This window comes from Eptesicus fuscus, chromosome 17, assembly GCF_027574615.1.
Source record: "Eptesicus fuscus isolate TK198812 chromosome 17, DD_ASM_mEF_20220401, whole genome shotgun sequence".
Taxonomy (NCBI): Eukaryota; Metazoa; Chordata; class Mammalia; order Chiroptera; family Vespertilionidae; genus Eptesicus; species Eptesicus fuscus.
Genome location: NC_072489.1, coordinates 33,956,490 through 33,983,269, shown reverse-complemented (window position 1 = coordinate 33,983,269; position 26,780 = coordinate 33,956,490). Strand labels below are relative to the sequence as shown.

Here is a 26,780-nt window from a genome sequence, read left to right as displayed (position 1 = left end):
CTGGAAGGATAAACGAGAGAGAAGATAGCATGGGTTACCTCAGGATGGGAAGGGGGGGCTTCAGAAAGAGAAATTTCTCTTCTCATATATTGCTTTCTGTGTGGTTTGAAAGTTCTCTACTATGATCACTTATTTTCTTAAGATAAAAAAACTGATTTCATCCAGTAGAATCAATGCTAAAAATAAATAAATGACAATTATCAAAAGAATATCAAGTAAACCAGGGTGAGAGCTCAACTCCTATACCATTTTTAAATAAATGAGCACACTAAGGAATTTCCAGCATTTAAGGCTAAAGATCTGCTTGGTGTCTCCTGCACCATAGAATTACACTAGAGGCCCAGTACAGGAATTCGTGCACCTTAAAAGGAACTGTGGGCTGTGAGGCTGGGGTGGGCACAGGGGCGGGTCTCGGCCCATCCTCCGCACCCCCGCCCTGCCCCTCCCACCGGCAGCAGTTGCAAGCAAGCGGCAGCTCCAGCACGAGCTTCCGGTGCAAATGGGGCTGGTACAGGCAGTGAGTGCAGGTGCCGGGCGGGACCATGGAGAGCAGGAGCAAAGAATTTTCAGTAACCACCAGAGGCTCGCCCCAATGACAGCGACTGGTGCCCTGCCTTGGTCTGGGCGCCCCCCCCCCCCCCCCTCACCTGCTCCACCATCCCACCATGGCTGATGTCCACCATATTCTGCACATGTCATCGCAATGGGTTGTTCAGCTGTTCAGTCTATTTGCATATTAGCCTTTTATTATATAGGATAAGAATATCTGCCCTAAATTCCAGTTAGTAAAGATGCTGAGTAGTAGACCAGTTGTATCTTACCCTGAGTACCCTCTCTCCCTAAATCAGCTGTCTCCGCTAGATCTACTCTTCATTCTTTGTACTATTTAAAGTTCCCTCCAGAAATAATCATATAGGGCCACACATTACCACCACCATTCAGGGCAATGGCAGACTACTTTATGATCCAAGAAACCACGAAGATCCTTTAGTTCATTCATCCCTTTTTACAAATGAAGAAACTGAAGCCCAAAGGGTTTACATGTTTAGATTACATAGCTACTTAGAAAGGGATTCTGGATTGGAGCCTGGGAAATTTCCTGATATCTCTTCAGTGAATAAAGTTGGGAAGAAAACATTACTTTTATAGAAACCTAAATAAGTTAGAGAAAAAATTGACTAGAGAAGGCTTTTAATGGCATTTTCAAGACTTGGACAGGGGTGATAGAAGGGAACAAGAAGACTAACTAAGTAGAAACAATAAGTAGGGAGTAGGGAAAGCCAGTGACAAGTAAACAATACATTTACTGGTGTTTACACTCTGCCTTTAACTGTCCTGAAATTAGCCTCAAGGATCAAAAATGAAAACATAAATTGCTGCATGTTACAAATTTCTCCTCCTCAGTTCCTATGATCATTTGGAGAATATCTTCCAAACCAGGATGTAAAGGAGTTAGCCACTATATGTAGAGATATAATCATGTCAAGAAGTTTGGCTACCTTGCTGAAGAGAAAGGCCTGATGGGGCGATGTGCTTCTGGACTGAAAAAAGGAGAAGGGACCATATTCTTTTGAAAAGAAGGGAACACCAAAGCCACTGGGAGTAGAGGGGAACACTGCCACCTGCTGAAGAGTTGAAGTCAATAAAAATGGTGCCATGCACAGATAAAGCATCTTCAGCAGGGTTCAAAATCAGTTGATCTATTTGCAGTCTGAGCAGGTCAGTGCCGAAAATTTAATTCTAGAATCCTTCAGGCCAATTTGTGCTGGAGAAAGGTTAGTATGTTTCTGGTATGAAGGCAGGAGAGAGAGGTTGGGAGTGGGTATAGGCCCGCATCTCTGCTTCCCTTTCTCACACGAATAGTTGTGCCTATTGGCTCTGAATTTTTCCCCCCAAACCTAAATCGCAAAATAATAAAATATAATTGGTTAACACTAGATAAAAGTGGTATGAGAAGAAGAAGCAATACAGAGAAGTTTATTCTTGTAATACATGCAGGTGCTTTACAATTCCCAGGGGCTCACCACCACCTGTCCCCAGATTAATGTCTCTTTTTTTTCTTTTCCTCTTTCCATTTCTTCCTCTTCTATTCATTTACAAATATACATACAAACAAAGGACAATTGAAAGAGAGGGCTAGGAGAAAGTTGCTAATGCTTTGTTTAAAACCTCAGTCTTCCCCCTCTACTATGGTTTGAAGGTTTGTGCCCCCTGCTTCCCCCAATTCTCATGTTGAAACTTAACCCCCAAGGTGATGATATTTGGAGATGGGGCCTTTAGGAGGTGATTAAGTCATGGGGCAGAGCCCCGAGGAATGGGATTAGCACCCTTTTCCCACTCCATAGGAGGCCCTCACTAGACACAGAAGCTGAGGATGCAAGTACCGTGATCTCAGATTTTCAGCCTCCAAACCTGTGAGAAATAAATTCCAGTTGTTTAATGCCACCCATGGTATTCTGCGATAGCGATCATAATAAACAAAGACATTTCTGTTCTACCCATCCTTCTACTTACGTTTCTCCTGTCCTCTTTCTTGCCATTTTCTTTCTTCCTATTCCCATTTTCCTCCTCTTCACCTCTATGTTTAAAGATTCTCCTTGTTAATGTACAAGAAACTGATATAAATGGGAGGCCAGGTGAGAAGGTGACATTTACAGGACAGCCAAGTTACCCAGCTTCAAGGGACAAAACTCACATTGTATGTGATGCTGTTATTTCATGCTTTTTTATTTTTCAATGACATTAATGTAGCATGTTTAATTTATACTTAATTTTTAAAAACCTAACCTTAGTGGCCCAATGGTGGGCCACAATTTAATTCCATGATTCCACTTAATAATACATAAAGCAGTTCTAGAGCCTACCCAGTTATGTTTCTTATTAACAATGTTTTAGGATTAAAAAATAAGTAAGAAAGATACTCTCCTTGTGATTTAGGTTTTCTGTCTTGTAGGAACATCAGAAAGAATACCACAGGCCCGGCTGGTGTGGCTCAGTGGTTGAGCATCGACCTATGAACCAGGAGGTCATGGTTCAATTTCCGGTCAGGGCACATGATCAGGTTGTGGGCTCCCCAGTGTAGGGTGTGCAGGAGGCAGCCAATCAATGATTCTCTCTCATCATTGATGTCTTCCTCTCTGAAATCAATAAAAATTTTTTAAAAGGAAGGAAGGAAGAAAGGAAGGAAGGAAGGAAGGAAGGAAGGAAGGAAGGAAGGAAGGAAGGAAGGAAGAAAACCACAGAAAAACCGAACATTGTCAGACCTAGGTTAGAAATGTTATCTTTTCTAAATACAATACCTTGAGTTTTCTTTTACGGATGTTTGCTACTTAATTTTGCTTAAATGTTTTTCATTTCTTACAAGATATACCAGTTGTATATTCCAGGAAACCCTAGAGGAAAAGGATGTCTATAAACAAAGATCATGGTACTTAAAAATTAATTTGGGAATGTGTCAAATTTTTAACATTAATTTCATGAAGCCAGGGAACTGAAGAAAACTAATAGATACAAACAGTATACTTTCTAAAGGGGAAAAAACTCCTACCTCATTTACCTAGCTCTAAGCCATACATAATCTGATCTAAAACTTATTTTCGGGACATAGTACCTTTGTCCTGGCTGCCAACCAGTGTGCAACCCCAGGCCATTCATTGGCTGTTATAGCTCCTAAGACCACTCTTTTCCTGAATCACATGTTGAAACAAGTAAGAGTGTTATTGATGGAAGTGGAGTTCTTGGGGTGCCATGAGGAAAAGAGTTTCCTGAAGTCCCAATGGGAAGACAGGGTTTCTTGGAAAGCTTTATTTTTATTTTTTATTTTTTTATATATATTTTCTTGATTTTTTACAGAGAGAAAGAGAGAGGAATAGAGAGTTAGAAACATCGATGAGAGAGAAACATCGATCAGCTGCCTCTTGCACACCCCCTACTGGGGATGTGCCCGCAACCAAGGTACATGCCCTTGACCGGAATCGAACCTGGAACCCTTGAGTCCGCAGGCCGACGATCTATCCGCTGAGCCAAAACGGTTTCGGCGGAAAGCTTTATTGATAATGTAAAATTAAGAGGGGTTTCCCCGCCAAGGTCCCATCTCTGCCTGTGTTGCCATGGAAGAAGCCCAATCTTGTCTTCAGCCGGGCTAGAATTAAGGCCACTGCCCATAATTTCTGCTTCATATTAAAATACAGTCCAGTCTAGCATCTTGTGTGTGAAGTCTGCATGGGTATGGGCCACGTGGCTGCTTAAGGCCACATGGCTATGTAGAGAGAACAAGCAAATGCATGGTTGTGTGCTGGTCACAAAGCAAGAGAGGAGCAAGAGAACAAGATTGAGTAAACTCTTCATCTGGGTATTTTAACTTTCCAAGATTTCATGAATTTCTGATGGGGTCTAGTCCCTAGACTATCCACTGTTCTCCAGGCTAGGCTGACAGACAAGCACCTTCCCTAGTCACCCCGACTTCACTGTATATGTGCCCATCTCCCCCTTTGTTCGATCCCTTCCCCCAGTGATCTGCAGAGAAAGGACCTGTGGTTCCCTGGGGAGCATGAAGCTGTAGCTTCCTGGTGAAGCTGCCCAGATGACCATGCTTGTAATGTCTGGCCTCCTCTTTGCTCTCTTCCTATATTAATATTAACTAGCTAATTATGACTATAAGAGGAAGACTGTTATTAAGATGTGTCTTATTATTAATGTGTTCTTATGGACTTACTGTCAGATATTATATTTTAAGTCTTTATAATGATTTTTAAAATAACTTGTAACTGTAAAATAGGATTGTCTATGTTTCAAATCTTGTTTATTTCATAATGTTCAGGCATTTGTCCTATTCACCAGTTAACTTTTCCTTATTTAAATTTAGCATATTAAATCTTCTCAGTCTTTAAAGGAGAATTCTCCTGCCTGAGAATGACCATTATTCTATTTTTGAAATGCATTGTCCTTTTCAACTACATCCAGAAATTTGCAAACCAGAAAATTTTTGCCCTAAGAGTAAGCTACCTTAGTATTTTACTTACCTTGGTAGCTTACTTGGCTTGGGCTTGCTATCAAAATCTAGGTCAAGCAATCCTGACTCCTAGTTTTCTCAAACTGAACAAACTACTTCTAATAACTTCTCCACTAGACATCTGCTTATTTTACAATTAACAGAGGTTTTAAGAGGCCTTACAGGCATTTTTGCTTCAGGTCACAGAATGCAAATCAAGTACAGTGCCATCTTTATGCCATCTTGGTTGATGTACACTAAGGATGCACTTTAGAGAAAGAAAGTCATGAATGAAAATACTTCCAGAGATTGTCACAAAGCAAATTATAGAAATAAATTAAGTATATCTTAGAACTCTGGTGGGTTACTACTCATTGGTCACCAATTGTTTAAAGAAAGTGACCATGGTCTTTTCCCAAAGTTAGAAACCTCCTATGATTCACATACACGGACATTCAGAGGGACTTCTCCTGAGTCCTTGAGAGATACAGCAATGTTATCAGTGATGTTGGTTCCGTGAAAGAGGCACACAGCTTAGGAGACTCAACACTAGCAATTCTTTTACTTGAACATGAACCTGAGTAGTGGTCATCAAACTGGAGAACTGAGGAACTCAGAGAGTGTTAAGGAGATCAATTCCAGGCCTTTAACTTCCATACATAGTCCCTCCTAAATCTCATTTACCTGAGAACCAGTGTAGTTGAGTGGCTTTCATGGTGGGGCTAATCCCCACCTTCTCTTCCTCTGACTTTAAAAGAGAAAGGTGTAGGTCTCTCCTTCTGAATGCTAAAACAATTTACTGCCCCACAGTGTAAAAACCTGCAAGGAGCTAAAAGAAACTCTGAAATAATGATGTTAATGTTGAAAAGCTGAGTGATACTACTGAGTAACAATCCCTTTTGAAAGTTAGATTGCTTAACATTACTAGTTTTCTAGTAAATTGAGGGAAAACCTATTCAAACAGTCCACTAATAATCATTGAAAATGAGATCACTAAGTATTGTATAGCATATAATTTGGAAAGCTTTCAACTAAATAAATGACATCACTAAAACAATTCCTTTCAATTGTCATCTACTTACTTCTGTAAACAATATTCCTCAGTGTTTACAATATAAAGCAAAAACTAGGGATAAACGGATGCTGAACCTACCTCCTAGAAATAAGTAAAAATCATTAATGATATACAAACCAATTTCTTCAAAGCTCCATTGATATTTTATGTTAAATATTTGTCAATATTTAAAATTATTTAACTGATCAATTATGAACTAGGAATAATTGATGATAACTCTATTCAGAAGAATTATTAACAGGAGTAGTATGGTCTAATGGATTTTACATAATTTAATTTAATTTTAATTTCTATATAAAATTTGTTGCAGAAAAATATGATAGAATAATTGATCAGATATTCACACATAATGTATGTTACATCTAGATAAAAATTTGTGGCAGAAGTGTGAAGAAAATTCAAGTCCAAAGAAAAAAGGGAGGGATGAAAATTTCTCACTGTAAGGGAAGAGCTTGTTCATGTTGTTAATATTTTGATGGATAATGGTGAGTCTCAAATCACTATCACATTTATATTCCATTGGATGCCTTTAAGAATTCTACTTTTAAATGTTAATGTTTACATTATAAGGAAATTACTTCCTTAATAACTACTTAAGTTTATGATTCAAAAGTTTTATTCTAATTCTAAACTTTATAAGGAGGAAAGGTTCTTCCAAATTGTTTGCTAACAAAAAAGTTTAAAGTCCCCTGTGCTGGTGGAACTTCCATACATGTGCATAAGAAAACATATATATGAATGTTCATGACAACATTATTTTCAATAGCAAAAAGTTAGAAAGAACTTAAATGTCCATCAATATGATGTATAAAGAAAATGTAATATTTTCATGTGGTGGAATATTATATACCAGGTTGAAAGGAATAAATTAGATCAATTTATCCACATGGAAATATCTCAAGATTTACCAGACCCTAGTTAGAAATCTCATCCTCAGAATTACAGTGAGTTCATCTTTCTCTCATATCGTATCCTCTCACAACAAAGAAACCAGTCCAGGAAGCAGGAAGTCCACAGGCTGTGTGACATCACCCATACCTTGCCCCTGAAGCAGAGAACTTTGAATGGGTGTGTAATATGATCATATCGCAGTTATGATCATGAACACTCCACAGTTGTCTGAGGCATTTTAATGACTACCCCAGGTGGGAGTGGAGGGGAGATTAAAAAGGGTAAGAGACCAAGGAGAAGGAAAAGATTTCCTCATTATCTTTTTGAAATCTCTACTTATGTAGAAAGAGGAATTAGGTATTTATTAACTTTTCTAAGAAGGATGGATAGAGGAAATCATGATCTAGCAAATATCCAAGCTGAGATAAGCAGAAGTGACTCTTAGAAAGAAATTAAGTCTATGATAAATAAAATCAGAATTTAGGAGTTTATTTCTATAGGAAAGCAAAATCCATAATGCCCAGTAATGACAATTAAGTTTGTTGCCCATACATATGAATTTCATTCTTCTCTTTCTGTTTAGAGAAATCTACTTAAATATTTGAATACTTTGATGGTTAAATCCTATTTTCTCACTGACCCCAATATAAAAATTAGTGATAAAAAAAAATGGAGAGGTAATAAGAGCAATGATGTTATCATTTCTGCAATTTTCCACCTCCAGGAATTTTCTCCCTAAGTTCCCAGTATTTTGCAAGTACTTTCCCAGAAGACTCATCCCATCCATTCACTAGACATGCCCATACAGGTCCAAACCTCCCTGGTGAAGCAGCCTTCATACAAGTACTTCCACCAAAGGGAGAAAGGAAATGTTGTTGGATGGGTTGCATTCATCAACCCTCATAATGTATATGTCAAAGGAGGATGCAGGGTGGTAGCCCTGGACATAAAATTAAACTGGATTGCTATCAATTGATAAATATTTCCAACTTTTTGCTTCATTTAATACTTTCCTGTTACTCTATTCTTCTCTTTTGAGCACACACTAAAGCATTTCTTGAGTTAATTTATAAGAAACGTTAATCTGAATCACTTTTAACTTCTCTATACACTACTCCCGCACTGCCTTACCCTGAAAGAAAGGTACTTCACATATGAATTATATTCAAATCATAAATTCCTAGAGAGGCTATTTAGCATGAAGGCTAAAAGCACCATTTCTGGAGCCAGATTGTCTGCTTTCAAATTTTGCTCTGCCACTTACCAATTGTGAGGTCTTTAGCAAGTTATTTCATCTTTTTGTATCAGAGTGTCCCCATCTGTAAAATGAGGATAATAATAGTGCCTACCTCATGGAGTTGTAATGGGGATTGAGGATTGTATTACTTAGAACAAGCCTGGCACATAGTAAACACTATATAAGTACCAGCCGTTAGCTGTTTTTGAATGCAGATACTAAATCTTATTCTATTTTTCTTTCCTGTTACCATCTCTGATACCTTGCATATTGTTTGACATATGGTAAGCTTTTAAGTAAATGTTGAATGAATGCTGAAGCACTATCAACAACTGCAAGGTAGAAGATGGTAGGAAAATAAGGATCTCCCAGTCCTTCAAGATGTCCTCAATAAACAGTACTTTTTGAATAATTTTATGTCTTTTATGGATATAATCTTATGCCACACCAGTGTTTCAGTTAAGCATTTTAAAAAGCTGCAATAGCCTCTAAGTCCCTAGAGTCAAGACTTGGTAATGAAATGGTCCAATCACATTGACCTGCCTCATGTTTCTCTTAAGTCACATGTCCAACATTGTGACATGGGCAAGAATGCACACAACCTTCCTTTTCCACCTAGTCAAAGTTCTCTGAGGGGGCCAGGTTCAGGAGATGTCACCTCCCCCATGGACTAGATAGCTTCCTGGATAATGTCCCCTGCAAATTAGAAGGATGCTAGTCCCAACTGAACTCTGCAAAGAGCAAATCAGTGCTGGCTTCTCAAGAACCAGCCTCATTCACCATTGTCAGAAGGTACAGTAACACTTGGGATCAAAACTTCTAGACTCTCTGAACAGCTCCTAACTATATCTCAGTCTTCACTTAGTGAAGCTACACACACTTTCCCCTGAAATTTCTTAGCAGCTAAAAACAAAAAAAAAAAACCCTTTGTCCTTCTCACAATGCCTAGCCGTTTTGTACATATCAGATAAACATTCAGTTAAGTATTCATAAATTCAATGACTAAAAGACTACACAAGCTTTCAAACACATTCTTAAATATACAAAGATAACTTACCAGCTGGAAATAATTCGATCCTTAGATAATATCATACATATATTACATTACATTAACTTGTCATGTTATATAATCCTTTTCTTTCTATACTTTGTTATGGGATATTATCTGGAAAGACTTTAATCACAATTTCCATCTTTTGTTTCCCAAAGAAAACATCAACAGAGGAAATGTCAGACTTAGTTCATATTCTGTGCTCTGAAGTGGGGGTTGGAGAGGTTAGGGGGTGGGGCTGGAAGAGTAAAGTGGGGGGGGGCGAGGGGGGCGGGTCTCTAAGGCCTTTTTATTTACAAAGCAAAGACAAGAATGTACCTTTTCCTCAGTAGCAGCATAAATAATCAAAATTCCCCGAAATGTGGACTCCTAATTTTAGATGAGGTGAACTTTTCTTTTTTAAACAAGTTTTGATGGAATTATAATTTTCTAGTACTTCTCCTTTAATTTTCTCTAAGATGAAAATAGCCAAATCACCACTGAGGTTTAATTTCACAAATTATTCTTATTAACTCTGGAACAATATGATGCTTTAATGAAACTCTAGTGTGGGAGAAGAAATTACTTATTCTAGAATAAGTAATATCCTTTTTATTCCTAAGTGAGCCAAGCAGCATTAAGCCATGTCTTCCGGTCAACAGTAGTGGAGCTAAAGCACGGCTCTGAGGAGGCCAATATGGAGAGGTGTAATAGAAAAGGGAATGAAGCAAGCACACTAGGAAAAGATGGGAGACTGCGGTCCATAAAGGGATCAGCAGCTTCTTGAAATCCTGCTCTATTCATTAACGGAAGCTCATAGATGTAAAAAAAAAAAAAAAAAAAATGTGAAGAAGGGAAAAAAAGGAATGGATGAGATGGAAAAGATTAGTGGGGGAAAAGAGAAAAAGAAATCTATTTGGTAGAGAGCAATAGAGCATAACACAAAATTGCCTTAGGTAACAAAGCTCACTGATCTATTCTAGTCTTCAGCCAACTTAAGACAATAGCCTAGTTCTAGCCTCATTCCACTCCAATTATGAGAACTTGTTCTTTTTTTAAAGCTTCCAAGTACTTATTTATAGAAAGTATTAAAATATCTCACCTCTTATCTAAATCATTCAAATCATATATATATATATACATAATAATAGACAAATATGCAAATTGACCGTACCTTCGCTATGCCCGCGATTGGCCAGGAGGCGTGGGGGGGCGGGACTCGGGGTGGGCGGGGAGGCCGATTGGGCCGGCGGGACACTGAGCTAGCCTCGCCAGCGGGCGGCTCAAGCTCAGCATCTGCGCCAAGACTGTGCTGCGGCACAGAAGGGGCCTCTGGGGCAGCAAACTCACGTCCCACCGCGGACCATCAAAAGCGTGGGAGCTGGGTGCCTGTCCGCTCAGGCACCAGGCCTTTCAGAAGCCTCTGCCACACTGGAGGCTTCTGAAAGGCCTGGTGCACCAGCGATCGAAAGCAAAAGCGTGGGAGCTGGGTGCCTGTCCGCTCAGGCACCAGGCCTTTCAGAAGCCTCTGCCACACTGGAGGCTTCTGAAAGGCCTGGTGCACCAGCGGACAGGCACCCAGTTCCCCCGTGATCGAAAGCGAAAGCATGTAGGGGACCCTACAAGTGCATGATTCAATCATGCACTGGGCCTCTAGTATATATATATATATATACATATATATATATGTATGTATATATATATATATATATACATACACACATATATACATACACACACATACACACACACACACACACAATGCCACTCAACTTACGTGGGCACAAGCTATCACATTCTAATTATTTTAGAAAAGCTATTTTAAAAAAGCAGAATGACTTCAAGCTCATATATTTGGCTAATAAAAATACCTTATACTTTAAAAATTCATAACAAACAATTTTACAACAGAATAATTAGAGCATACTTCATGATGCTGTCATGGTAGGCTATGAAGTCAGGTTTAGGTAAAACTGCTGTACCCTTTCCTTGGAAACCTGGGCTTTTGATCTTTCAACATGTTTCTTTTGAAACAAAAAGGGCTCCTTGAGTTTGCTGACACCAATAGTATCCAGATCAATCAGGTGGATGTGGGAGAACCCAGTGAGCAAGAGGATCTAGAGGTGCTGAAAGCGGATGCCGCCCTGGCCCATCACCAGCACCCGGCCCAGCCACAGTCTCAGCCAGCTCCCCTCGGCAGAGCCACGGCAGGATGACCACTTGTCCTTCATTTTGGTGGTCAAGTATTACTAGTGGTTTTGTTTACTTTCCCATATGAATTTGTTTAAAACCATTATCTGCAAAAGATAAGCAAACTCCTTTATTTTCCTTTTGGGCAATACTATTTACTCAGAACTATATATTTGTTTGTTTTAAGATTTTTTGCCTTTAATATATTTTTATTGATTTCAGAGAAGAAGGGATAGGGAGAGATAGAAACATCAATGATGAGAATCATTGATCAGCTGCCTCCTGCATGCCCACACTGGGGATTGAGCCAGCAACCTTGGGCATATGTCCTAACCGGAAATCGAACTGTGACCTCCTGGTTCATAGGTTGATGTTCAACCACTGGGCCATGTTGGTTGGGCTCATTTCATATATTTAGCATGCTGTAAGTGAAAGAAATAGACTGTGGGCTTCTAACTATGTGTTTTATGAAGTAAGCTTCTCAAAGACAAAAAAAATTTTTTTTCAATGGACCAAATAGAAGTTAGTTCACTTAGCCTTAGGATTTTTGCAGTGAAACATTAAGAAAATTTAGTCAAGGGGACCAAGGACCAAACAATTAATTAGCAAATTAATTCAAAACATAGACATATCAAAAGATATATTGGAGGTGTCATAACTAAACATAAAAAAATTATTTCGATTACTAAGGCTACCAATCTAGTTTTGGGGGATTGTTTTTGTTGTTGTTGTTTTGGTCTGTGTATTTCAGCTAGTATAACTGTTAGTAAATCTTGTGGAAAATATATTCAGGTAGAACTATGGGGAAAAGTGGTTGATTGAATTGGGAATATGTGGAGTCATGAATTTTTTCCATGACTATTTTGGCAATTGTCTTTGTCTATGCCATATAATACCATAGACTAGGTGGCTTAAACATCAGAAATTTATTATCTCACAGTTGTGTAAAGTGTGACGTCCAAGATGAAGGTGCTGGCCTATTCAGTTCTTGGTAAGAGCTCTCTTACTGGCTTCAGATGGCCACCTTCTCATTGTGTCCTCATGTGGCAAGAAGGGAGGTTGGGAGGGAGAGAGAGAGTGAGTGAGTGAGAGCTCTTGTGTCTCTCTTTAAAAAAAAAAAAAAAGTATGTTTTTATTGATTTCAGAGATAGGAAGGGAGAGGCAGAGAGGGATAGAAACATCAAGGATTAGAGAGAATAATTGATCAGCTGCCTCTTGCAGGCCCCCTACTGGGGATAGAGTCTGCAACCCTGGCATGTGCCCTGACCAGGAATCAAACCATGACCTCCTGGTTTATAGGTTGATGCTCAACCACTGAACCACACCAACTGGGCATTGTGTCTCTTTTTATAAAGGCATTAATACCACCACGAGGGCCCATCTTCATGACCTCATCTAACTCTCGTTACCTCTGAAAGACTTCATTTCCAAATACCATCATATTAGAAGATAGAGCTTCAATGTATGAATTTTGTCCATAATAGCAATTAAAACATGACATATTATTCTAGTTCTAGGTAAGATGATAAAAGCACACTCTACCCTGTCTTTATCATTGAATGTAACTATTAAACTTGAATGGCACAGCCATGTGAGGACTCTGGAAGGTTAACAGTAGCAGGTGGACTGGGGAAGACGAAGACCAAAACACCACCGAATCAGCAACGAGTTTTGTGTGTGTCTGTGTGTGGTCTAGGCTTAAGGTACCCTGAAACTCAGAATGGACACCAGGCCACAGACAGAAAAAGCTCCAAGAGAAGCCTTCCAGTTCTGGCTCAAGGAACAGGGAAAGCATCTCCTAATGCTCAGAGAGTATCATGGAAATCTGATAGTTTTTGTTCTTTTCAAGAGAAAAGATGCATGTGTCTCTCCTTACTCAATGTTGATTTGTTACTTCTCTGAGAGAGATTAGTTCCAAACTAACTAACTAGGATAGCAATAAACAATGAAATTAACAATAAGTTGGACTATGCAGAATAGATATGAAGTTTCTTACTTCTGAATTTACTTCCCAGAGAGTGACATTAAAAAAAAAAAAAAAAAAAGAGGTAAAATGTTTTTTCTCTTAATAAAAATAGCAAATAATCACATTAGTACTTCCCCATTCTTTCTCTTTGGCTAACTCACAATTAAAACATGATTCCTGAGAATCTATGTGAGTGTTTTCAGAATTTGTTACAGTAATCTCTCACCAACTGGGAGTAGTGTTGGTTACATTCCTGAAAAGTGCTATGTTAGATAAAACCTTCATTGGCAAGTTCAAGGTTTCACAGAAAATAGGGAATTTACAAGAAAATAAGACAATAAAATTGCCAATTAAGCAGAAAAGAATAATTTCCCTCAGTTGTTCATGAGCTCATGTTCTGAAAGCCATGATCTGCTGTGGAAGATGGGGGTTATGTTATTTTAACCACACTCCTTTTTGTCAAGTTCTTGATGCAGCCCTTTCTGTATTGGTAAATAATGCTTTCTTGCATTTGCTTTCTCATTGGTATCATTTTTGCAAACCTTGATATAGTCTTAGTAGCCATTTGATCTTTCCAGAAGAGAAGGTCATGGTTTTCTAGGCCTGATCTCTTACTGGTACTCTTTATTTAGAATAGCAGACCTCCTCTACCATCTGACCATAAGATTTGGACAGGGGTGAAGATGAGGGTAGGGATAATTGTACCTAAGTTCTTTGAGATCACAAATTTTTAAATTTAGGTGTATGAATATGAAGCCATATTGTGACAAAACTATGATTGGCAAAATGGTATTTGACAAGAGATTATATATAATAATAAAAGCATAATATGCTAATTAGACCAGACATCCTTCTGGACATCCTTCCAAACAAGCTTCCTGACGAAGCTGAGGCTGCGAAGGAAGCCTGGTCCCTGGTGCCTGCTGGCAGCCACTGGAGGGAAGCCCGGGTCCCGGGTGCCAGAGCGAAGCCAGTGTCAGCAGCCGGGGGAAGGAAGGCCTACTCTTGCATGAATTTCATGCATCGGGCCTCTAGTTACATATAAGTTCTTAGAAAGCTTTATACCTTTTAATTTTTTTTAATATATTTTATTGATTTCAGAGAGGAAGGGAGAGGAAGAAAGAGATAGAAACATCAATGATGAGAGAGAATCATTGATCGGCTGCCTCCTGCACTCCCCCTCCTGGGGATCGAGTCCACAACCTGGGCATGAGCCCTTGGCCAGAATCAAACCTGGGACCCTTCAGTTCCCAGGCCCATGCTCTATCCATTGAGTCAAACCAAAACCAGGGCGCTTTATACCTTTTTAATATTGTAATGTATACTCCAAAACCTAGAGTTCAAATTCAGCATTCATTAGTTGGATTCTGAAAGGAGGGGGGAAATCCAAAGTCCTCCCGTGCTCAGGTCAGAAGGAACAAATCATAGAACCATGAAATTATGAAGTTGATAGAACTCTCCCAGTCTCAGAGGAGGAAACCCAGATAGGCTGCCTAACATGTGACAGTCACAGAGCTGGCCTGCTCAATCAGTACTGTCTTAATTGAGACTTTCTCAAATACTGTCCTCAGCTACTTTGACAGAGGCTGTTTGTTCTTCACCTACTTGGCACGCTATACTTGGCAACACTCTTCTGTGTTGGGTACAGAAACAGAATTTGGGGATGATCATTAAAACGGAGTGTCATGGACCCCACCTTCCTATGGAATGAGGAGGAAATATTATCCCCCTGCAGAGACTGTTAGTTGTCTTCTGTTGTTGGCCTATGAGTGTGAGTTCATGTGCTGGAAATTCTTGTGATTCACTCAACTGAAGAAATATGCTTATTCACTCTCCCATGTCCCTCAAAATAACAACAACACACAAAACAAAACAGTCACTATATGTCATGACTTTAGACACCATTCACTTAAACTATTCCCTTTTACTTCCAAAATTCCCAAGGAGAGGGTAGGGGAAGGCTCTTTGAATACTAACATGTGAGGACATCATGATAATCAAGTATAGAAAGCCAGTTTATCTAGCACAAGTAGAAAGGAATGATAGATAGCTTGGACCGTGGAAGATGTTGGAATTCTAATGCTGCTTTTATTTGTTTAAGAATCATTAGCATCTCCAGCTTTTTGCAAAACACCCTAGGGAATGAAAACACCTCAACCCCTTTGTCTCCTTTTCTTTACCACCCCCTTTTCTGAACCCTCCTTCACCTGAGAACTCAGAAGACATAAAGAATTGGGTGTGGAGCTTGCCTCTGGCACTGGGCCTTATATGGCATTGAAAGCTCTCAGAGTGGGTCTGCTATTTAAAGTTAATAAGCAGCAGACTAGAAAGTGGAAAGGTGTGTGAAACTCTATCACACATGCTATTGTGAAGTTGAATGGAACTTTGAGCAATGCCAACTTAGTATACTTGATTTGTTTCCTGCACCTCTGTAACTCAAGCTACTGGCTTTTCTTGTTCTTTTTTTTCTTTCTTCCTTTTCTTTTTCTTTCTTTCTTTCTCTCTCCTCCTCCTCCTCCCCGCCCCGCCTTTGTTTTGCTTTTCTGTTTCCAAAACGGTAGGGAGAGTGATTTTAATGCTAGCTTGCTAGTGCACTACTTCTGGGCCTCTCTCTAAGGAGAAAGAAGAAGGTCTAGTAGATATTTCATTCTTAAAGATCTAAAAACAGCAAGTTTTGCTCTTGCCTTTGCCTTGGGAAGCCTGTGCTCAGTCTCTCAATAAGATATGTCATTTCTTTTGCTCAGTAAAACTCCTTCAATGTTAGGAGCATTTCCATGAGTGGCACATAGTCAATATTTTTAGAAACATCGATGAGAGAGAGAGACATTGACCAGCTGCCTCTTGCACACCCCCCACCGGGGGATGTGCCCGCAACCAATGTACATGCCTTTGACTGGAATTGAACCTGGGACCCTCCAGTCCACAGACCGACGCTCTATCCACTGAGCCAAACCGGTTTCGGCAATATTTTTAAAAATGTGTTGTGCTCAAATGAATTAAATCTTGTATGAGGAATTGCAGCTGTGATGTTATGAGAGTCATGTGTTGCCCCATCACCTGGAATCTATAGGAATGGGTCCTGAAAGGCCCCATTAGATATGTCAGATTAGGGAGAGTCAATTAATTAAAATATTTGTTAAGCCCCTCCTATGTCTTGGGCACCATCTTTTCTCAAGAAATTCACATCTGATAGAAGAGTAGAGAAACTTAGACCCCAATTATAATTCTGTGAGATGCGTACTATGCCAATGCTAAGTAGAGTGAGTTATGGAAGCTAACAAAATGGACACAGATTTTAGTGTACTTTAGTGTGCTTAGAGAATAAAAGATCTCTATTTTTAGATTTTTAAAAATATATATTTTATTGATTTTTTACAGCGAGGAAGGGAGAGGGATAGAGAGTTAGAAACATCGATGAGAGAGAAACAGCGATCAGCTGCCTCCTGCACACCCACCACTGGGGATGTACCCGAAACCAAGGCACATGCCCTTGACCGGAATCGAACCTGGGACCCTTCAGTCCGCAGGCCGATGCTCTATCCACTGTGCCAAACCGGTCAGCAATGTTCTCCACTTTTTATTGTACATTTTAGTTTTACTTATGCTTCAAGGTTACAAGTTATTCTGGTTACTAGAGAAACAGGCTTTCTGCAATCTTAATTTTTAAAATGTTAAGCACCAGCACACATCATTTTCCAAATACTTTCAAGGGCATTTTTCTAGAATCAGGTAAATGAGAGCAAGCAAGTGACCTACTTACAGTAAAACTGCTCCAGGTAATAAAGGTTGGGAAGCCAAGTGCATCCTGGAAACCACAGCATCTGGTCTTGTTTTATGCTTCATCTATCAATCTGCTGTTACAGGAATTGAGAATTAATGTTTCAACTACAGTACTGTTTCTTCTATTTCAGTTGGTGAATTTATATCTTTGTTATTCTTACTCAATCCCTCCCATCTCCTGTCCCATTAAAAAAAAAAAAAATGACAACAAAAACAAACCATTTGTGAAGGTCCCAAACAAATCCTACTCTTTATCTACTCCTTAAAACTTTTGATAATAAGCTACACTATAGTAAGGTTAGCAATTCCCTGTTTTGATCAATCCTGATTTTCCATAGATGTTATAATTTGAACAGTGTATTTTCAGTACTGTATTAAAGCTAAACAACAAAATGTTGCAGATTTAAAATAAATTAATTAAAAAATGTTTATTGGTAGCATTAACTGTAAAAGATATACAATTGGCAGCAGTGCCTGAAAAAAGAATTATGTAGCAATGTAAGAGTGTGAATTAGTACTACCCTGATAACATGAGAAAATTACATATATGCTCATTTTTACATAAGCATTTTAAATTATATGTAAAGTTTAAAAACATAAAAGCATGAAAAGTAGATTTACAACAGTATGTTCTTTGAACTTTGCTGTTGCATCTTTTAGCTCTCTGTGCTTTTTATAGAATGGAGCTATAATTTATCTTTCACTTCTTTCAATCTGTTGAAATTTTAATTTTCCATTATTTTTGCCTTGTTTCATCTTATTTCAATGGGAGCTTCAAGCATTTAATTTTGGTCTTTCTTAATGCTTTCATGGCTTCAGGTACAGCTTCATATTCTTGCTTTACTTTCTTTCTCCTCCCATTCAATTTAATGACTTGTCAAAATACTAATTATGGTTATTCTTTTCTGATGAAATATTTTAAAAAGAACCAAGGTTACCAAGTGACTATTATACTGACATAATTACTGCTATATAATTTTACCTATTTGTTGAAGTTCTACTCTTTCTAAATCACTGTCAAGCGAATCAGTTCTAAGGAGTAATAAATAGGGTCCAAAAATTTCAGATTTGTTTTTCCTTCCAGAGATTTTATTCCCATAACGAGTCTTCCATGCTTTGAGTTCTAGATGTATCCCAGCTGGCTTGATGGTTTAGCTGACCGGATAGGCTTTGGAGCCTGGGGCAATAGAGATTTTTGTGAAAATACATCTGAAATTCACTGACTAGGGTGGGATTATTCGAAGTGTGGTCCAAAATTATCTTTATCCAAATCATCTCAGGGGCTTATTCAAAATGCAAATACCTAGGCCCAAACCCAGAGCAGTTAAATGGGAAGCTCTAAGGCACGAACCTGGAGATCTGCCTTTTTCTAAGTTGTCCAAGTCTGTATAGATCCATGGTGAAATTTGAGAACCACTAAATCTAAGGAATCCTTTTCCATTCAGGGTCCAGTGCATTGAATGACCTTGGCTACAGAGCAAACTAACCACACTCTCACCCAACTAACAAAAGCAAAGAAGAATTAGTTCTATGGAGAAGTGGGGTGAGGGGGTGGGGAATGGGGCTGGGGAGAGAAACTTCCATAAACTGTTTTAAGAGGCATTCGTTTTTTAAAAAAAACTTTCTACAATAAATATAATAATTATTTTTAATACTTGATTCTAACAATCACAAAGGGAAGGCCCAGAAAGTCTACAAAAAAATCTGTTGTTATAATTTCCTGATTAATATTACACCTAATGAATTATTTATTGAGCCCCTACTGTGGGCCAAATATGGTGTTTTGTGCTGCCAGTGATTATATAAAGCTATCCTGGGATGAAAAGCATATGTTCACTCTGTTCTATTCTAAAAGAACCTACTTGATTTAGTGATTGCTGAAAATGAACATGTACGGTATGTGGAAAGGCAGTAATTGGATGTCTTTGGGCCTAGACATAGGGGGCTTCCTAAGGATTTGCTAAATGAAAATTAGGTCCAAAAGGTATAGCTATAGGCCCTTGGTTTATAACCAAGCCACTGAAAAAGGAATGAGAAGCAGCATTTATTTGGGGACATGTAGACTATTTATGGTCAGTTTTAATTAATTTATCCAACAATTTCCTTTCCTATGTAATCAGACCCCAGTATTAGACAGATGAATTGGATATAAAACATGAACCACTTACAATAAGTTCCATTCTGATTGTCAGTGACTCCAATCAGTTTTTAAACTTTCACTCACCCACGTGGCCGGCCAGTGTGCCTCTGTGGTCGAGCGTAGACCTATGGACCAGGAGGTCACACTTCAATTTCCAGGTCAGGGCACATGTTTGAGTTCCCGGCCCATCCCCAGTAGAGGATGTGCAGGAGGCAGCCTATCAGTGATTGTCTCTCATCATTGATGTTTTTATTTCCCTCTCCCTCTCCCTTCCTATCTGCAATCAATAAAAATATATTTAAAAATACAAACATTCACACATCCCTATCATTCCATCCTTTCCCTTTAAAGCCTCATGATTTCGTCATTTCATTTTAACTCTTTCATCTAGATTTTAAAATTTAACTGGTATTAAATTACTATCTCAAAGACAATATATAAGTGTAGGGTTTGAATTAGACAAATCTAAGTTCCAATGAAACTTTGCCCCTTTTTAGATATACAAACTTAGGAAAGTTTATCTAAGTTTTAAAATTTGCTCATCTATAAAAGGAAGAAACTGATGGCTATTTTAGAGGTTTGTTTTGTGTTGTTGTTTTGTTTTTGAGAAATTTAGATTAGGGATGTGAATACTGCATGACACCTAGTACTGTCATTCAATAAACTGTAGCTATTATCCTCACTACAGTATCACAAGCTGGTAACAATGGCAGCATTCGCTAACTCCAACCATCAGGCTGCAGAATTTTAGCCATCAAAGGTGACGCCTATGCCAAAACCGGTTTGGCTCAGTGGATAGAGCGTCGGCCTGCGGACTGAAGGGTCCCAGGTTCAATTCCGGTCAAGGGCATGTACGTTGGTTGCGGGCGCATCCCCGGTAGGGAGTGTGCAGGAGGCAGCTGATCGATGTTTCTCTCTCATCGATGTTTCTAGCTCTCTATCCCTCTCCCTTCCTCTCTGTAAAAAACCAATAAAAGAAAATAAAATAAAAAATAAATAACAAAGGTGACGCCTAAAACAGAGGGGCACAAACTGCCTTCCTTAGGAGGGTAGGGAGAGGAACGGTCTCAGCACTTCAGTCTCATGGCCTCTACGTGAACAAGTGATGCTACTTATACCCGAGGACAGTATCTAACGTCATTTCGCCCCCTGGCAGTATGTTTAGGACGCTCTGGCTTTCAGGTTTGCTCCCTTGGGACCTCTGGTGTCACGTCTCTCATTCTGGAAAGGGGAAGGGGTAAAGAAAAAGGGAAGTCACCGAAATGCAAAACCTGTCACCAGATGCCCGGTTCTGTCCTGACTGCCGGGCCTGCCTGGGTGGGCTGCACAATCGTTCCGCTGTGAGATTTTCAGGCGCCACCCCCAGGTGGAAGGAGGGTGAGCTCACCCTAGAAACTGAAAGGCAGATGGCGAGGGTTGGCCGAGCGCGGCAGCGCTTTGGCTTAAAGCACAGAACAGTGGCGTGCGGGTTTGCTCGGGGGTGAGGGGGAAGAGGGGCGGGAGTAAGCGTTAAGCAGGACTCAGGGAAGAACGTCTTTGAGGATGGATGACACCGAGCATTTCTTTGCACTCTCATGAAGGCTCCCCTATTTGTCTGTGTTGCGCCCGGAGCCCGCGAGCAGGGGAAGGTCTTTATGGGACCAGCAGCACCTTCCCCAGTTCCATAACCGAGACTCAACTGCTAAACGCAGCGCCTTGGCAGACCCACCGGCTTCGCGGAAAGCCTCCGTCCGGCAGTTCGCAGGCGAAGCGGCACCTGCGCGACCTCGTTGCGGTCCATTCCTAAAAACCGGAAGCGCGCCCCTCCCGGCGGACAGCCCGGACTGCGCATGCTCGGCGCGCGGGGGCGGGCCGCGTCCTGCCGGAAGTGTTCTCTTCCAGGCGGCGTTTCCTTCCCGTGTGACCCTAGCTGAGGGCTCCTGCTGCCGGTGTTCTTGCACTGGGGTTAGTAGCGGGTTCCGGCGGGGCCTCGTGGTGCGGGCGCGGGATCCCACTGAGCTCCTTCAAGGACCGGCTCGGAGCTGGGAAGCCCAGCAAGAAAGGTCAGCTCTCCTTCTTCCATGTCCCACCTCCGTGTCGCCCCCCAGCCTCCCCCAACCCTGGGTCTCCAGCGGATTAACCTCCAAGGGCGTCCCCGGCCTCGCCTTGGCTTCCCGCCCGGCCTAGGCCCTCGGGTCCCTGCGAGAGCTGTTCCCAAGAGTTATGCCATTTCCTGCAGGGAATCTGTAGGCATCGGCGTCACTGCTTTGGGCTTGGGGTCGTCCCGGGCGACCTCAGAACCGGGGTCTTAGCCAAGGCGGCCGGAGTGAACGGGGTCTGATAGTTGCAATGGCACTGATACCACCTAGTGCAAAAGCGGAGGTGATTCTTCAGGCCTGGGCACCCTTTCTCTGAGGATGATGTTAATTATAACCTGTCCTTTATGTGAAGGTTGGCAGTCTTTCGCTGACATAGCCATGTGTTCATTGGACCTTGATGTCTGCGAAACTGGGACTTTGGGGTTGAGGAAAAACTTTGTAAAAACACTGCCCTGAATCAGGAGAGAAATACTATAGTGTGAACGCTTTACTCAGACCTTAACCTGTCAGTAAACTGGTCATTGACAAGGCAGTGCGATTTCAAAGGTTTCTACCCTGAAATGGAGAACTCTTTAACATGAACAACTATCTGGTGTCATGTTTCCCTAGCAAATAACAGAATTACAGTGTTTTTGCTATATTTCTTAGTTGTACAGAGCACCATCTATGTTTAGGTACATAAATGTGTGTCGTGTTGTTGATCCTAATGTTTATACAAGGTTGAAGTACATTCCCTACGGCTGTATGCCTATGCAGCTTTTATTGTAAACTCTGCTGTAATGGTATTGTTACTGTAACGGCCTTCCATTGCAGGCATATCAATGTCATATGAATGATAGATCAGTGTGCAATAAAGTATATACAGTTACAACCTACCAGTAGAAGTTTCAGTTTCATTTCAGGATTTTGAGGTCATTTTAAAAGATGGATTACTATTTTAGAAATGACCATGGGTCTGGACTACTACTGTATTACAGCTGATGATTTAATTATAGGAAATATGTAGTTAGCAGAGGTCTTGCATGTTAATGTTTCTTTTATAGGATTAAAATTGTTACTATCTTGATGATTGGGATGTACTGATAACAACTGTAGTTATTCATGTAGTTCAGTGAACATCCAGTAGATGGCAGTTTTTTTCACTACTAAATCAAACTTTAAATAAATGAAAACCTTTTATTCAAACATCTCTAGTTTTCACAGATTGTTAAGTTAAAACCCTTATTTTGCCTACTGGTTTATTTTCATCAATGAATAGTGTCCCATTTAATGATACCACATATCCTATCCAACTGCATTTTCAAATTTACTTTGTTGGAATAAAGGCTAAAAAAGTCAAATTCACATCCTATAAGAAGGGGAATATTCTTAGCCTACTTATAGAAATTTATGCTGATGGAAGAAAGCACACTTTATTATAAGAGGAGACATTTTAATTAGGTGGCTTCTCCTTACCTCCATTAAAAAAACAATTAATATAATAAGACTGCACATTCCTTGAATAAAAATATATGTCCAGTATATAGTAGGCATTATATATGTTTAATAAGTGCTTTATGGTATGAATTAAATAAATCATTTAGCATTTCTAGGCCCCAGTTTCTTCCCCCACAATAAAGGCTTTCAATTATTTAGTTAAGTTTAAATTAAATAATGTCATATTGTAAAGTGAATGGCTTCTAGTAATGGAGAAGTTAAGTCAATGGGACCCTTCTCTTTGAAAGTCATTAAGAAATTGGGCAGCAATTGTGTTGGAATGATTGAATGGTTTTATGAGGTTGCAATTTATTGGTTAAATAATTATTGAATAGCCTCTTTTTTTGTATGTGACAGTTATTAAAATGGGTAAAATATAAACCTTGTTTATAAGGATTTAAACCAGGGGTCCTCAAACTTTTTAAACAGGGGGCCGGTTCACTGTCCCTCAGACTGTTGGAGGGCTGGACTATAGTTTTAAAAAAAAACTATGAACAATTTCCTATGCACACTGCACATATCTTATTTTGAAGTAAAAAAACAAAATGGCAAAAACACCTGGCGGGCCGGATAAATGTCCTCGGCGGGCCGCATGTGGCCCGCGGGCCGTAGTTTGAGGACGCCTGATTTAAACTCTAGTTGAGCAGACTCAATATCACATAAGTTAAATAATACAACCAAATGAATAATATAGAGGATTAGTGTGATCTGAAAGCCTTCATGGAGCATGTGAAGTTTTTGAAATTTGGTTAGAATTTGACTAATCCTAGTTGAGTGGGGAGAAATGGCCCATCCAGGGCAGATAGGCTGGAGGGATAATACTTGGGGCATTTTCAGATCCTAGTGACACCAACTATTGAGAATTCCTATTAAGAAGTGGTGAGAAGTAAAATGCTTAAGATACTCTTTTGGGGCTAGGTTGGAATAGTCTTTAATAGTTGGTATTCCTGTAAATAAAGGGAAAGATTTGAGGTCTTTTTATTAGGGAGGAGTATATATACTATTGAATGGAGGGGAGGTATCTAAAAGGAATTTCAAAATTGTGGGCACTATTTTAGAGGGAGCGACATGAAGAGGATCTTTAATTGAGTAGTGATAGTGAGAAGAGAAATAATTTTTAGAGCTGGAACGACCTGCAGTACCTAATTTTTACCTGTGGCTGAACCATTTGTACAAATTCTGATTTATTCCCTTTCACATGAGTGCAATATATATTTTCTTGTATTTTTTCCCCTGGTCATATAGCACTCAGCACATTTCTGTGCTATGAGAGAGTATAAAGCGTTATTTGAAGCCGAGATCCCATCTCCCAAAATGTGATAGTCACATTGTTCCCAACAAGGTTATTCTTCTGGGTAGGCATTGCCTTTGACAGGGGTGTGCATGCCTTCTGTACTAGTATGCCTAGCTATGACTGATGTAGCTGTTCAGAGAAACATGTAAAAATAGGTTCATTGCCTTCCCCCCTCCCCCACCCCCCCACCTCTTGGGTGTGAGCTGTATTTTTGTGGTTCAAAAATATTTGAAGATTCTGTTGCTTCAGATTTAGCTGGGTTTTAGGAAGCAATAGTATATATAGCTCAAAAATTGACACTTATTAAGGAAATGGCATGTTTAAATTTAAGCAGGCCTTGAGGACCTTTAAAAGTAAATATTAGGAAGTAGTGAGTTCACAATTTGAATTTTACTCAAAAATTACCTGGTTTACATTATACTTAATGGAAAAAATTCTTACCATCACATTAGTAAAGTATTTCATTTTTGGGCTGCCTTTCTTCAGTTAGATTAGTGTTATAGTCATTATTTTTCTGGACTCTGAAATTATAGTTATTTTAAAGCTGTTTGAAGAGTAAATAAGTACCTTAAGATGTTTATTGTATTTTTAAAAAGAATTATTCTCTACTTAAATTATATGAGCTTTTAGGGAAGTTCATTAAAAATTCTAGTAAATTAACCTCAGTTTTTAATTTGTCCCTTCAGTTTCCAAGGGGAGCTTTAAATGTGTTTGTTTACCTAACATTTAAAAATCCATTTCTCCGCCCTAACCGGTTTGGCTCAGTGAATAGAGTGGTGGCCTGCGGACTGAAGGGTCCCAGGTTCGATTCTGGTCAAGGGCATGTACCTTGGTTGCGAGCACATCCCCGGTGGGGGGTGTGCAGGAGGCAGCTGATCGATGTCTCTCTCATGGATGTTTCTAACTCTATCCCTCTCCCTTCCTCTCTGTAAAAAAAAAAATCAATAAAATATTAAAAAAAAAAATCCATTTCTCCTCAAAACAAAACACTTTTTAAAGGTAGGTAATGTTGAATTTGACTAGCAGTTCTTGTTGCTTAATATAAGGTTCTTACCAGCCTCCCAGTTTTTATGACTAGTTATTACTTATTGACATTTGTTTGTTTTTTAAGGGTTAACTGTCAAGATGGTACATGCTGAAGCCTTTTCTCGTCCCTTGAGTCGGAATGAAGTTGTTGGGTTAATTTTCCGTTTGACAATATTTGGTGCAGTAACATACTTTACAATCAAATGGATGGTAGATGCAATTGATCCAACCAGAAAGCAAAAAGTAGAAGCTCAGAAACAGGTATGAATAAAATATTTGAGGATCATTTTTTTCTTGTAGTTAGCAAATATTTTTCCATAAAACTAAGGATGTAGTAGAATTATAAGTTAAAGAGAAATTCTGTAAGATTTACATTAAAATGTTTTTGTCATATTTCATTATTCCTAAAAATAATTGTTTCTCAAATACTTTTTGATATATAAGCAACTTTAGAACAGAAAATGATGAAGAATAAAAGTATAATAGCATTTGGTTCTGAATATTCTCATTAGATTATTTTATGTCAGCTATTTGTTTCCAAAGGAATCTAGATAAACTTTTTTAACAGATTAAACAAAATTTAATAAGGTGTACATTTTGCTTTGTTTGACATTTGAAATGTGGAGAATACTGACAAGTATTCAGTCATAAATTTATAAACCACTAATTTCTAATTAAAAAATTGCTTTAAAAATGTTAATATAAGTTGTAATTTTATTTTTCACCTATTGCCTCTTGTGGTCCTTTTCTCATTAGGATGATATATTTGTTTTGGTTCCTGTTTTTCTTTAAAAAACAAAGCCTTCAAGGAGTCTTTCAAATTTTTCTTGCTGCTTGAGGGCAAGATGTTTTATTCATTAATTTTTAGATTTCTTCTGTGAATTTTGACCCTGTTACATTCAATAAATCTTTATTGAGCTCCTAGCAAATGCTTGGTGCCAAGGATAAAAGATGAATAAATCTTGTTCTTTCAAGTGCTGTAGGCTGGTGTGAGAAATTGGGATATAAAGAAATGACTGTTTCACACTGCTATGCATAGTTATTAAATCAGTGAAAACTGTACTTTTATAATTATTGCTTATTGTATACTAGAGGCCCGGTGCACAAAATTCATGCACGGTGGGAGGGTGTCCCTCAGCCCAGCCTGCACCCTCTCCAATCTGGGCCCCCTCGAGAGATGTCCGACTGCCCATTTAGGCCCGATCCTACTGATGGTCCGACTGCCCATTTAGGCCCGATCCTATCAGTAGGCAGACATCTTATGTGTTGGAGTGATGGTCAGTTTGCATATTACTCTTTTATTAGATAGGATGTCTGAAAAGCAATTTGGACACTTGTGAGTTTGTTCCCCAAATTTGATTATAATCTAATTGACTCAGTGTCTAGATTATATCATCATATCAGTCAACTCATAGCTCTCTAGGGAGTCTGACTAGTGTGGATTTAAAAAAAAATGAATTTGTCTATGCCCACATGTACCTACATGTCAACCTAAGTGCAGCCCCATTCCCCCACCTGAATCATGAAAGTCAATTTAAGTCTGAGGTCAAATTATTGATCTTTGTGTTATTTAAAAATTTTTAAAGAGCAGAATGTGATTTTAAACA

General features: G+C 39.3%; 1 protein-coding gene and 1 long non-coding RNA gene across 4 annotated transcripts in view; one reads left to right on the top strand and one right to left on the bottom strand.

Moving 5' to 3' along the window:
- Positions 1-1,964: 1,964 nt before the first annotated feature.
- LOC114226874 (uncharacterized) lies at positions 1,965-21,103 on the bottom strand. The gene is made up of 4 exons (XR_008558771.1): positions 21,008-21,103; positions 17,140-17,233; positions 2,515-2,596; positions 1,965-2,412 (listed from the first exon to the last, which is right to left on the bottom strand). It is a non-coding gene; the product is annotated as an uncharacterized LOC114226874 (long non-coding RNA).
- The window catches only part of ATAD1 (ATPase family AAA domain containing 1), a 50,255-nt gene continuing 32,321 nt past the window's right edge, over positions 8,847-26,780 (top strand). For 2 of the 3 annotated variants that reach the window (XM_054729071.1, XM_028127615.2), the window contains exons 1-2: positions 8,847-8,985; positions 25,259-25,434. In XM_054729071.1, coding sequence (XP_054585046.1) covers positions 25,273-25,434 — 162 coding nt within the window. In that variant the 5' untranslated portion in view covers positions 8,847-8,985; positions 25,259-25,272. Of the gene's footprint in view, positions 8,986-21,216; positions 21,342-25,258; positions 25,435-26,780 lie in introns of those variants that run through there. The other variant, XM_028127613.2, reaches the window with a different exon arrangement.